We start from the raw sequence: 12,213 nt of genomic DNA, 5'->3' as shown, positions 1-12,213 counted from the left end.
TTAACTTCTCTGTCATATTTCCCATTGTCTTACCTCTTTGTGACACATTCTGGGAAATTTCCTCATTTATCTTCCAGTGAACTAAATTCTCTCTTTACCTACTCTTTAATCAGATATTTAACTGATCTACTAAGCTTTTTTTTTTTTTTTAAGTGACTGTTTTTTACTTCCAGAATTACGATTAGGTTCTTTCTCAGATATATCTGTTCTTTTTTTTTTTTTTTTTTTTTTTTTTTTTTTTAATTTTTATTTATTTATGATAGTCACAGAGAGAGAAGGAGAGGCAGAGACACAGGCAGAGGGAGAAGCAGGCTCCATGCACCGGGAGCCCGATGTGGGAATCGATCCTGGGTCTCCAGGATCGCGCCCTAGGCCAAAGGCAGGCGCCAAACCGCTGCGCCACCCAGGGATCCCTGTTCTTTTTTCATATTGTTCTGTTCATTGTGGTTTCTGCTCCTTATGTATCTCTAGCTCTGTTTGGAGCACAGGCAAATCCACATGAACCCAGTCTATCATTTTTCCAGAAATCTGAATTACTTTAGTCATATCTAAAAATAAAAATGAGAAGATTGATTTAGCGGATAAATTGTGTGATAGATTGATACGGGAAAGGTTTGAGGTGTGGGTACAGTTGAGAGGCTATTGCACTGGCTCAAATAGGAGAGGATGAGGGCCTAAGTCAACAGCATTGGGAATGGAGAGAAGGGATATATTCAAAACATAAGTTGGAAGATAGAATCCACGGAACCCTAACAATAGAAAGTATAAAGGGATAAAGGAGAAAAGATAAGATAGGATTCTGAAGGTTCTAGTTTGGATGACTAGAAGGATGGTGGTGCCATTGACAGAAGAAAGAAGTAGAGGAGGAGGGGTACATCTGCCTAGGGAGTTAGACTATGAGCCTGGGGGCACCTGGGTGGCTCAGTCAGTTAAGCATCTGCCTTCCATTGCGGTCATAATCCCAGGGTCCTGATCAAGCCCCACATCAGGCTCCCTGCTCAGCTTCTTCTCTCTCCCTCTGCTGCTTCCTCTGCTTGTTCTCTCTCTCTCTCTGTCAAATAAATAAATAAAATCTTAAAAAAAAATAGATTATACTGGGTTTAGATGCCCTGAATGTGCCTTTAAGTGGGGATGTCTAGTGGATAGACAGACTTACAGATCTAGTGCTTGGGAAAGAAGCCTGGGCTATATGTACTATCTGGGAGTTAACTGTGTATATTTTGATCATATCAGAAGCTGGAGAAGGAAGTGTGAGTGTCTAGGGAGAATGTGAACAACAAAAAGAGAGGAGAACAAAGGGTGAAGTTGATGGAACACCAGCATTCAGGGTGCATATGTTTTGGCAAAGGTCTGGAAAGCCACTGCTGAAAAGAAGAAACTGGAAAGGATGATTGAAAATTTTGGTCAGAGAGAGAGGAAGAAAATCAGGAAAAAAGTAGTATTGCTAAAGCCAGTGGAAGTTTTAAGCAAGAAGGGAATGGTCAATAATAGTCATAAAGCTTAAAAAGTTGTATTTGGCAATCATGAGGACAGTGGTTTCATGGTGGAATCCGTTCCTGGGAGTGGGGGTGCAGAAGACATTGCTATGGGTCAGAGAGGGAGTGGAGGGGGAGGAGGTGGAGCTGAGTAGACTGCTCTTTCAAGATCTCTGTCTGCATACAGAAGAAGAGAGAGGGTGGTAGCTAAAGGTTAGGGGTGGTCTGAAGTGTGGGGCAGGACACAGGGTTGAGGAAAGATTTTTGATTGTTTTCAGATGGGAGAGACTTAAGCATGTCTGTAGGTTAAGGATGAGAAGACATTTGAGAGGAAGAGGCAATTAATAATGCCAGCTTTTGGATTACCATGAGGTTAGCCCTTCCAAAATTGCTCTTTGATCAGACAACTTTTGCTTTGCTTTTAGCAGTACTCTCTTTCCCAGCGCAGCCTTGTTCTCCAAGGCTCCTCCTCCAAACTGTCTTAAATCCAAAAGATAGGATCTGTTAGAATCTTTTATTGTAATTCAATCCCTAAGTATTTAACCAGAAAATTATAATAAAAACTTTTCCCAAAATGACTTCAAAGACTACTGGTAAGGAGTTTACTTCAAATTGAAATAAGGCTTATGGCTTCAGAAAATCTTGACTATGTCAAGTCACACTGATCAGGAGAGATTTTGTTGATTCTGGAAGAAGCTGGAACAGTTTTGGTGTCTTGGAAAGGAGGTAGCTACTTCGATCCTAACAGTTGAAAGATCACGAATATTTTCTATAAAGTTCTGTCCTCTAGCCTGATGAATGAGCCTTTTTAATATTTAAATTATCTAGAATTAATTGAACCATTGAAATGTGAAATGAACAGAGAATATGGTCTATCCCACCCCCCACCTCACTAGGCTTAAAAAAATGGTATTTCTCAAGTCCTAGATGATCAAGCACAGGAGAGAATGGTAAAGAGGTTAAGTTTGATCACTGTTTGCATTGAGCTCTGGGGATCAGGTATTATGAGACATCTTTCTGTGTAGGTTTGTTTGGAAAAGCACATGGCTTTTGAAAAATACATGGTATCTACCCCCTAGCTTTTGGTAACTGCTTATTTATGAGCTTGGTAGATTAGAGTGTATATGAGGAAAAGAGGAAAATTTTCTGAGTCTGGTTCAAAAAGAAGATCTACCATATTGTACTCTTAAGAACGTGATTTATACATCACCAGTTCTACAGGTAAAAAAAATCTTGTGTCTTCTTATAAAGAAATGATTAAATGTGCCTTATCTCAAAACACTTTTTTACCTCTAGAGGGTTAAACAGATTGGTAGCATGAAAAATTGCATCTGCTTTAAATTTCTTTGAAGTCCTCTTGTAAATATTAACATCTGCAGGGATAACTATTGAAAAGGCTACCCGAAGGACAGAGATATGCTAGTGAGGAGAAACTTCTCAACAAAATGCCCCAGAAAATAAGCTTTTTGACCTGAAGGGAATTGTCCAAAAAACCCACAAAAACACAAAAAACATAAAAACCTTGTGGGAACTACAGTAACTACTTATGTTTATGATATATCTAAGCAAGTGTCATACTCATTGCCCAGCTGTGTTGATGATTGTCGTGTATTTGTTCTGTTTGTGTATATTATTACACTTGTTCTGGCTAAGATCATAAATACAAACAGCCTCTTAGAATCCTTCCTGATATTTAGACTCAGTTGAATCATCAGGGCTGCTCTCAGCAGTTACATAACCTCATGAGTTATGAGCTATCTCTGGAGGAAGTTTCAGTAGCTAAATATATTCTCTATTCAGTAGGAGTTCTATTAAATTGTCTTGGTATTTTCATATTCAGAGTGTCTCACAACAGATAAATTATTTGCACCTGAGTGCTATATTGCTGGAACTCTCCTTCAGGAGGTGTATTTTTAAACCATAAAAGGATATAAAAGGGCAATTATAACAGTAGAGTAATGCCTCTTTTCCTCTATGCTTTGTAGGAATTTATTCGAGAACAAGTGGAGGTAAGCTTTTCTCTTATTTTGGGGTTTCACACAGAGGCACCACACACAAAAGGCTCTATTGTCCCATTTCTTTTTCCCATTAATGGAGAGTTTGTTTATGTATTAGCTACTCCAGACCACAGGAGGCATCCAAAGGACTTTGCCACTGACTGTCCAGAAGGTGTTGGCGTCCCAAGCCTGCCATGGTAAGTCTCAACACACCAGCTCTTGAGTGCTTCTGTATGCTAAGCACTGGCAGGGGTACAGCAGTTATAAAAGGAGTGGAAGGCACATTTACTAGTCACTTCTTGGAGGGTACAATTTGGATCAAACTGAATACACTAAAAATGAATACTAAAAAATTGCTTTTACAAAGCAAAGTACCAACACATACATTTGACCATAATTCCGACTGACACATACAAGTGGCGGAGTAACTCATGGAGGAGAGATGCATTTTGAGCCAAGTTTTGAATGAGCTGGATTCATAGGACAGAAGGGAAAGTTTACCCCAAGAGGTAGAAATAGCCCATGCACAGACCCAAAGACAGAAACAAATTATTATATGAGGAGCAGCAAAGGATGCCAAAAAATTGGGCTGGTAAGGAAGATTGGAAGCCTACAACAAAAATGTATAATTACTGTATAATTATTTGTTTAATGTTTGTCTCTCACCTATTAGATTGATAGATCATAAGCTCTGTGAGGGCAGAGACCATCTGTCTCATTCATTGCCTGTCATAGCTCCTGCTACAAAGTATATACTTATAAATATTTGTTGACCAGAGAATGTATGCATAAAGGCAGGTTCTGACCACATGAGAGGTTTTTGTTTTGTTTTGTTTTTTGTTTTTTTTTTATTCATGGAAGACACAGAGAGGCAGAGACACAGGCAGAGGGAGAAGCCTGCTTCCCCGAGAGGAACCCAATGCAGGACTTGATCCCAGGACCCCAAGATCATGCCCTGAGCCAAAGGCAGACACTCAACCAGTGAGCCACTGAGGCATCCCCACATAAGAGTTTAGATCAGGAAGATTATTATTGAAATAGAAAAAAGCCAATAAAATGGGCATTGTAGGGAACAATAAGAGATATTGGTGAAAGATTGGCTAAAAGATGACCTCGATTTCACAACCTGGCAGAAGTAGGAAAATATTGCCCTTGCCTCTTGAGAAAAACTCTGAAAGCCAAATCCTAACAAGTTAAGGAATGCCTTTTATGAGGATTAGAAGGACAATGATTCCATAAGGAAAAGCTGAGAGACATGTTAGTCCTGAAGCCTTAGTTTCATCCAGTAAGCGCCAATTTCCAGCAGTGTTAAAGTCACATGAAAGAAGCTGAAGAAACATTTTACTTTTCCCAGATATTTGGCTCTGGCCCAGGGTCAGCACTGGTTTCCCACTATACACACCATAACCTTCTTGTTTCTGTCTTTCGTTTAGGGGCCATTAAGTTTAATGATGGCCTGAGCCGAGAGGAGAGCTGTCGCCTTATTGAAGCTCTGTCTTGGTGCCAGCTGCCATTCCAGTGTGCCCATGGGAGACCTTCCATGCTGCCATTAGCTGACATAGACCACTTGGGACAGGAAAAACAGGTATGGTAATGACTAACAGGAGAAGAGGGAGCAAAGTGTATCTTCTCTTTCTTGCTCAGCTCCTGTTAGCCAAATGTGATCTGTCTTAATCCTTTCCAAAATAACGAGCATTTTGAAAAGTGTGAATTGAGAGTTTATTTACATAAAGTCTCACCATTTCATCTTCTGTCTCAAAGTCAAAATGGAACTTAAGCTGCACTGTCAGATTACACACATGATGCCTTTGTATTTTGTAAGCTTAACACATGTACAGACTGACATATCTTGAACATCTGTTGCCTACTGGCTCTTGGTTTGATAAGATAGAGAAGTTCTGTCTGGGGCTACAGAAAACTGGTAGAAACACAGCAAATCCACTGCTAGCAAATATAGCCTAAATAGCCATTTGCTTGATGATACTTGCTGGAAATGGTAGCCATCCCTAAGGATCTCTGGAATTATGATTTGGGGATCATCAGGCAGGAAACCAAGCTTAGGAGATTTTCACATTATGGTTTGGCCTTGATTACTCAACAGCCCAGGAACAATGATGTGGATAATGCAATAAAGGCACAGAATGGTTTAAATTAAAGAACATTTTCTGTTCTTGTTATAATCTTAAATGAAACAGAACATGAGAACATAATAGGAATGTCCATGTTGCTGCTTTCCAAAATCTTTTCTTTTGCCTGCCTTTCCTTGTAAGGGCTATAAAATCTTTCCTTGTGTGGAGTTTTCTGGTACTTTTGTTTTCTGATGCATCCAGTAGACTTTAATCCATTAAAAACTTACTGTTTCATGTGACAATGAAAAAAAGTCCTGTTCTTATTCCTAAAGAGATGGGAATCTAGACTTAAAGTCTACAGTCCCACTTATCCTACGGAAATCTCTAATCTTTTCTGAATCCAGAAATTAGAAATCTGAACAGATTGGAATAGCCACAATTAGGAAATTTTTATATGCTACTTGGCTTTTCATGCTGCATATGGAAGTTATTCTCTTTCTTCCCACAGATTAAACCCAATCTTGCTAAACTTCGAAAAATGGCCCAGGCCTGGCATCTCTTTGGAAAAGCAGAAAGATGTAATACAAGGCAAAGCCTGGAGGCATCCATGCCTCCTTGTGAGCCACCATGAGAACAGAATTACTGATCTGTATGGAACCAAAGGGATGCTAACTATATGCCTCTGAGCAGAGACCATGAGCAGCAGATACCAGCAGAGTCCTGAGTTGGCCGGTGCCCCCAAGCAACATGATATTGGCCAATCTTGAGCAGATGATCGCTCCAAGCTAAAGAGAGTTCATTCGTCTGCAGCCATGGACATAGGAGGTTGCCCTATAATACCTACTTTTTATAACCTATGTAGAGATAAAATTTAATAATCAATTGATTCATTTGTGGGTTTTTTTTTTTGTTGTTTTTTGTTTTTGTTTTTGTTTTTTTGGTAGGGGGGGAAGTGGTTTGGGAGCAGTTTGTTTTTGTTTTTGCAATTTTTTCCAGCCTTGTAGTTTGCATTAATGTGATTTGCCTGATGATGAATTGCTCACGATTCAGTCTGCCTTCCTAGACAGTCCACAGCCACACTCCATTGGTCCTTTCCTTACCCACAGTCTTCTTCACTTTCTGCTGCTTTACATCTTAAATTTCAGACTTAACGAGTTTCTCTACACTCAACAAAAATGTCCCCTGCAGTCTTCCATCAGGCTTGTAGTTAGATTATTTTAGGGATTAAAAACTATTGATAAAGAGAAACAAGGACAAGAATAGGATAGAATAGACAAAATTTCAAGTTGCTCTGGTTGTCTTATTTTCTCTTTAAAATCTCATTCACAGTCTGATATTGTTCATAACCCAATTAGTAAAAACGGTGAAAGGACTATGAACTTGTATTTTAAATACAAGTTTTTTTGGTACTTTAAAAATATCTCTCTTGATGTGAAAGCAATTTTTCATATCAAAATGCAGCATTTATTCTTTCAACCTGACCAGATATGCCCTCTACATTTTTTCAGGTTCTTTTGGCCCCTTTGAAATCCTGTCTTAGTTTTTATTATAGTAGGCCTATCTAATGGCCTCATAATTTCATTTGGGACCAGGACTGATCTTTGTGTAAACGCTTGTTGTGACATCCTTAATCTGTATGTCCTCTGCTGTTTTAGAAGGTTTGATTTCTGGTTAATAAAACTCAGTAGACTAAGGTTTTACAGAAGGACAAAAAGAAAAGCAAAAAACCAGCTGGTAATGTTTATTGCAACTGGGATACCGTATAATGAGAAAGACGTTGCAGTGAGAATTTCCACTTTTGTATTTGCAGCCTGCTCAAATTGGCCTTTGTATCAATGGAATGATTTTTCTCATTTTTTAATACAGGAAACAAATTTGTGCTCATGGAAGAAAAGTTTGTTTGCCAGCAGCCCTGCAGTGATTCTTACAGGAGCAATGAAGTATTGCATTCATTAGTGTGTGTCTCAGAGAAGGTTCAGGAAAAGCCTTCACTGGTTTTCAAGGGGATCCTTGTAGAATTACGTAATTGGAACCCTGAAGAATAGGCACCACTGTCTAAAAATGGCCTTTATTCTTCTAAATACATATAAACGGTTTCATAGACTGGGAGACATGACCTTTGAAAGGAGGGTGTTTTCAGGGGATTTGCAAAGATGTCAGGGGCTCTGCCTCCAGGCCCAGTGGGGTGCTGTGGCCTCCGGACCTCTGCCTTCACTCTCCAGAGCTATATGGAGGCCAGCTGTCCTGGGAGTTTAAAAATTTTTAGGTTAGACCAATGTGTGAGATTAAAAAAAATATTTTGATACCTCTTATATTAGGATGCTGGAGTGCAGTTTTCAAAATGTTTTGCTATAATCCCAAACCATTGTTTCTTTTTTGAGAATAGCAGAGGATTAGAAAAAGTTCTCCATAAATTATGTAACCAGTCTTTCTGGCTAGCCGGCCTCAAGCAATGGAAGAGATAATTATCCTGTTTTAATAATTTATAAACTCAGTTGCCTACATCAGCATAAAATGAACCTATTAGCCAAAAATATCTAACATTACCTTTATTGCCTATTAGGATTTTGTTTTGTTCTGTTTTGTTTTTAACTTACTTACAACAGAGCAGAGATATACTTAATTTTCTGAAACATGATAGTAGTAATCATTAACACTTTCATGGTGCTTTAAGATTTACAAAATAATTTTTGCATATCTTTTTTGAATTTCTTGGCAACCCATGAGATAAGATGGTATTATGCTCCCCATTTTCTGAAGGCTGAAATATATTAAGTGATTTGTCTAAGATCACACAGGTACTAAGTATTAGTAAAGCTGAGAATGGTAAACAAGTTTTCTGGTTCTGATAACAAGAATAAATATTACCATTTATTAAGGGCCTCCTATATACCCAATGCTTTGTTTACATTACTTCTAGTTCTTACAACAGTTCTGTTAGCAGGCTAGTGTCTCTCTTACAGTGAGACTGCTGAGCCTCGGAGCAGTTTCCCCTTTGGCAGAGAGAGCCAGAATTCAGACCCAGGTCTACGTGGCTTCACATAGCACACTCCTTCCCATTGTTAACCCATGCTGCCCATATATTTGCAGTTTGTTAGGGACTTACCAGTTTGTCAACTTAGTTCAGCTTTATTAGAGTCTGGTTGGTGGACACTTCATTAACTTCAGAATAAAACTTGACAGATGTGATGTGCAAAGAAGCCATCTTCAAGAGTTCCATTTTTGGGAACATTCATCACAATTTTATTGAGCAGTAAGGGTGCAAGCCTGCAAGAACTTAGCTTTAGTCAGGGAGAGAGACAAGGAAACTGATAATCTAATGTGATAACTTCCTCTAGGTTTAGAAGTCACTGAGTTACAGCTATGTTGCTTTTACTGGGATAAGAGGAAATAACAATTACGTCAGAAATTAAGGTTATAGAAGGTAATTGGAGCTAGTATCAGAAAAGCTTAGAAAGGAGGGGAGAGACTGGAGAGAGGGCTAGGGAAAAGTCTAGAACCTAGCTGGGATCTCAAACTCCATAAGCAGCTGAGAATGGAGAGATTCTAGCAATCACACATCAGAGCAAGGCAAAGAAAAGGTCAGACAAAGATTAACAGATGGGATATGAACCTAGCAGTGGAAAAAAACAAGGCAGCCAAAACAAGTGGAGCCGGACGGGGCCCAAGACCAAGTTGGAGAAATATGTAGGGGGCTGAGGAAGCCATGCCCAGTGAGAAGAACAGATGCAGCCCATCAGTTCCTAGAGAACCTCAACAACCATGCTCAGCTGCAGCTCCAAGCAGGAGCCTGTAAGCGGTGAAGGGGAAAGCGGTTTCTGGCACAATGAGCTGGACTCCTCCAACCTGTTTCCTACCTGAAGTACCACCCCATTCTATGAAAACCTTTACAAAAGCAGGCTAGCAACAAGAACTGACCACTGTTTGCCATTATCTATCATGCCTATCAAGCTGTATATCAATGGGGAGGTAGCAACAAGGTGGACTCAGAAGAGAAGGAAGTCTGGGAAACCCAAAATCGATAAAACCCTTTTCTTTTTCTCCATTCCTTCATCATTCAGGAACTAAATGTATGAGTCCCTTCTGAAGGTACCAGAAGTTATGGGGATATAAAGAAAAAAAGGGGCTCTCCTCTGTCTTAGGATTTTTCAGGCCCTTGGATCAGTTTCACCTTCTACCCGTTTGTCATAGAGCACTCTGTGCTCAGAAACATCTGATAAAGTTCAGGCCACCTGACCCCAGTCTCGGGGAGCTGAGTGTCTTACCTATCAAAGTGCGGAGTTCGCAAGCTAGGATGACTCCAGCAGCAGTACAAAGCAGCGAAATTTGGCCTGACTCTACCCTTAAAACTGGCTTGACTAAACAACTTAATCTTATTTACTGCAAAAGCAAGGAGTATGCAGTGGTAGTTGCTCACCCACACCCCCTGCAAAAGAAAAAAAAAAAGGTGGTTTGGAGTCAGAGTCAGCTGCTGCTGTTAGCGTATCATTTATTCAGGGTCCTTCATCATGCCTCTTTTATAGTAAACTGCAGAATTTTGCATATAAATTATGAATTTTAGGAATCTTGTCAAGTTTTCAAGTAGCTTCCTTCTCGAGGCAGGTCTTAATTCTAAATGTAACCTGCCTGAAAAAACAGTCCTGAAAGGCTCCTTCTCTTCAGTTCAGTGTTTAATATAAACATCAGGCAATCAGAGTTGCAAGTGTGGTTAGGCTCAAAGGCAGCCCTCTGTTGAGTGAGTGTCGTGCAGAAGACAGAAAGCTTAGACTCTAAGCTCTTTATTAATAATAATTGCTTAGCCATTGCACAATAACCTGGAACAGCTGTTTGGTGAATGAAGGAATAATTCAAAGCAAAGTTAGCCAGATAGAGAACACTTCCAAACCACATTTCAGAATAGCTCTTTTGTATCAACTAGGTGCTCCTTTACAGAGGGAATTTTGCTGAGTTTGGGGAGGACAGGTGGATAGTATGTGGCCTTTACTATAATACATCGCCATCTGGTACTATCTTTATGGCAAAATTGTTCTGATGTACTGAGTTCTACATATGTGGTGTTAGAGAGTCACGTAGCTCGATGATGGGACTGCGGAACTGGCAGCCTTCATTACCCCAAAGACTGATGTGACGGATTGCTTTGAGAAATGATTTGCAAAGCACATCTGTGAAACGTATGATCCTACGGGTACCGGCGTGTATTTCTTTGAGGTATCACTTTCCGCTGAAGTTTTCCTTGGTGGAGGATTTTTCAGAGACTTCTCTTCTGATGCTAAATTAGGAATTTCTGTTCCTTATTTGAGTTCCAAGAATTGTGCCTTTCCTGCCCTCCGCCCAAATTGGAAGACATAAACCGTGGGAACAGTGTCTTTACAAACTGTACTGAGTGATTCTCTGACTTGATTTAGCATATTCAGGAGGCCTCTCACAGGCATGGCATCCTCTTTCTATTAATCCTCTTCAAGTTGGAGCTACAAGTTTTTGTCTTTGGTTTCCAGTTCCATCTGTGAGGGCAGCGGCGGTGGCAGGAGGCAGGCGGCAGGCAGGCACGAAGGCAGATAGGTAGGAAGTTCACATGGAACCCCTGCCTCCCCGTTCAGATCAGGCTCTCCCATTCCAATATTTACTCTTCCTCAAACAGGAAAAGGGAGAGGGAAATAGAAAAATGAGGCCTATAAATAGCTTTGTGGGATTCGCTTGAGGTCCTAAAGAGCCTAAAAGAATATGCATTGGTGCAGTTCTTCTGTCCCAGGAACTTTAAGAGTTGACCAAAACGAGACAGAACCTCTACTCTTGTAACCCTCATCCATTGCACTTATGCCTGGGAAGAATGTGGGGGCTAATTTTAGACCTAGAAACTAAGATGCACAAAGGACAAGTATCATAAAGCATTTTTGGGGCCAGAAACAGATTTAAGTTCCTTGACTCACTGCTGCTTTTACTCCAGACCACACGGTTTCACCCAAGTGAATTGCTGTTAGAATTGGTGCCTACAGAGGAGACAATTGCTCATAATTGGTAGCTATAAGCCACTTCACTGAGAAAGTGCGGGGTTTTAGATGCTTTAAGAGATAATTGACAGACTGAAGCCTGAGTCAGGCTCTTCTGAGTCATAGAGTTTTTAGGTTGTCTTTCTGACTGACCCTCTTCAATCTTATTTTACCCTCTTCAAGGGAAGACAAGAGCCCTAAGACCTACCTCAAGTTGATGTCAAAGAGTAGAGGCCTTTACCTCATAACCTGCCTCTGGCCAATGTTTACCAAAGTGTGGTTCTCAAATCACCTGTTAAAATCCCTTAGGGTGTTTGTTAAACATGCAGACTCATGCTCCCTTCCACCCCACAGACAGTGCCACAGGAGACAGGAAGCTGGTCTGTGACCAGCATCCCCAAGGGTTCCTCAGCACACTCAAGTCTGCCTTGGACCTCTGTTCTAGACCAGTGGTTCCCAAACGTGGAAGATCATCTGAATTACCTGGGCAGATTTTTTTAAAGATTTTATTTATTCAAGAGAGAGAATGAGTGGTAGAGAGGAGCAGAGGGAGAGAGAGAAGGAAGCCCGATGCTGGACTCAATCCCAGGACCCTGGGATCATGACTTGAGCCAAAGGCAGATGCCACTGACTGAGCCACCCTGGTGCCCCTGGGGAGACTTTCTGAAAAAGTAATTACTAAAGT

General features: G+C 40.4%; 1 protein-coding gene across 6 annotated transcripts in view; it reads left to right on the top strand.

Annotated features, from left to right (window-relative positions):
• MLH3 (mutL homolog 3) overlaps nucleotides 1–6,427 on the top strand; it is a 29,889-nt gene extending 23,462 nt beyond the window's left edge. For 5 of the 6 annotated variants that reach the window (XM_025443842.3, XM_025443841.3, XM_025443846.3 and 2 more), the window contains 4 exons: nucleotides 3,461–3,484; nucleotides 3,591–3,669; nucleotides 4,906–5,057; nucleotides 6,050–6,427. In XM_025443842.3, the coding sequence (XP_025299627.1) occupies nucleotides 3,461–3,484; nucleotides 3,591–3,669; nucleotides 4,906–5,057; nucleotides 6,050–6,172 (378 nt within the window). In that variant the 3' untranslated portion in view covers nucleotides 6,173–6,427. Of the gene's footprint in view, nucleotides 1–3,460; nucleotides 3,485–3,590; nucleotides 3,670–4,905; nucleotides 5,058–6,049 lie in introns of those variants that run through there. The other variant, XM_049113723.1, reaches the window with a different exon arrangement.
• The last annotated feature ends 5,786 nt before the right edge of the window (nucleotides 6,428–12,213 follow it).

Source organism: Canis lupus, chromosome 8 (genome assembly GCF_003254725.2).
Source record: "Canis lupus dingo isolate Sandy chromosome 8, ASM325472v2, whole genome shotgun sequence".
Classification (NCBI taxonomy): Eukaryota; Metazoa; Chordata; class Mammalia; order Carnivora; family Canidae; genus Canis; species Canis lupus.
The sequence above is the reverse complement of the archived record's forward strand: the minus strand, read 5'-3'. Positions and strand labels throughout refer to the sequence as shown.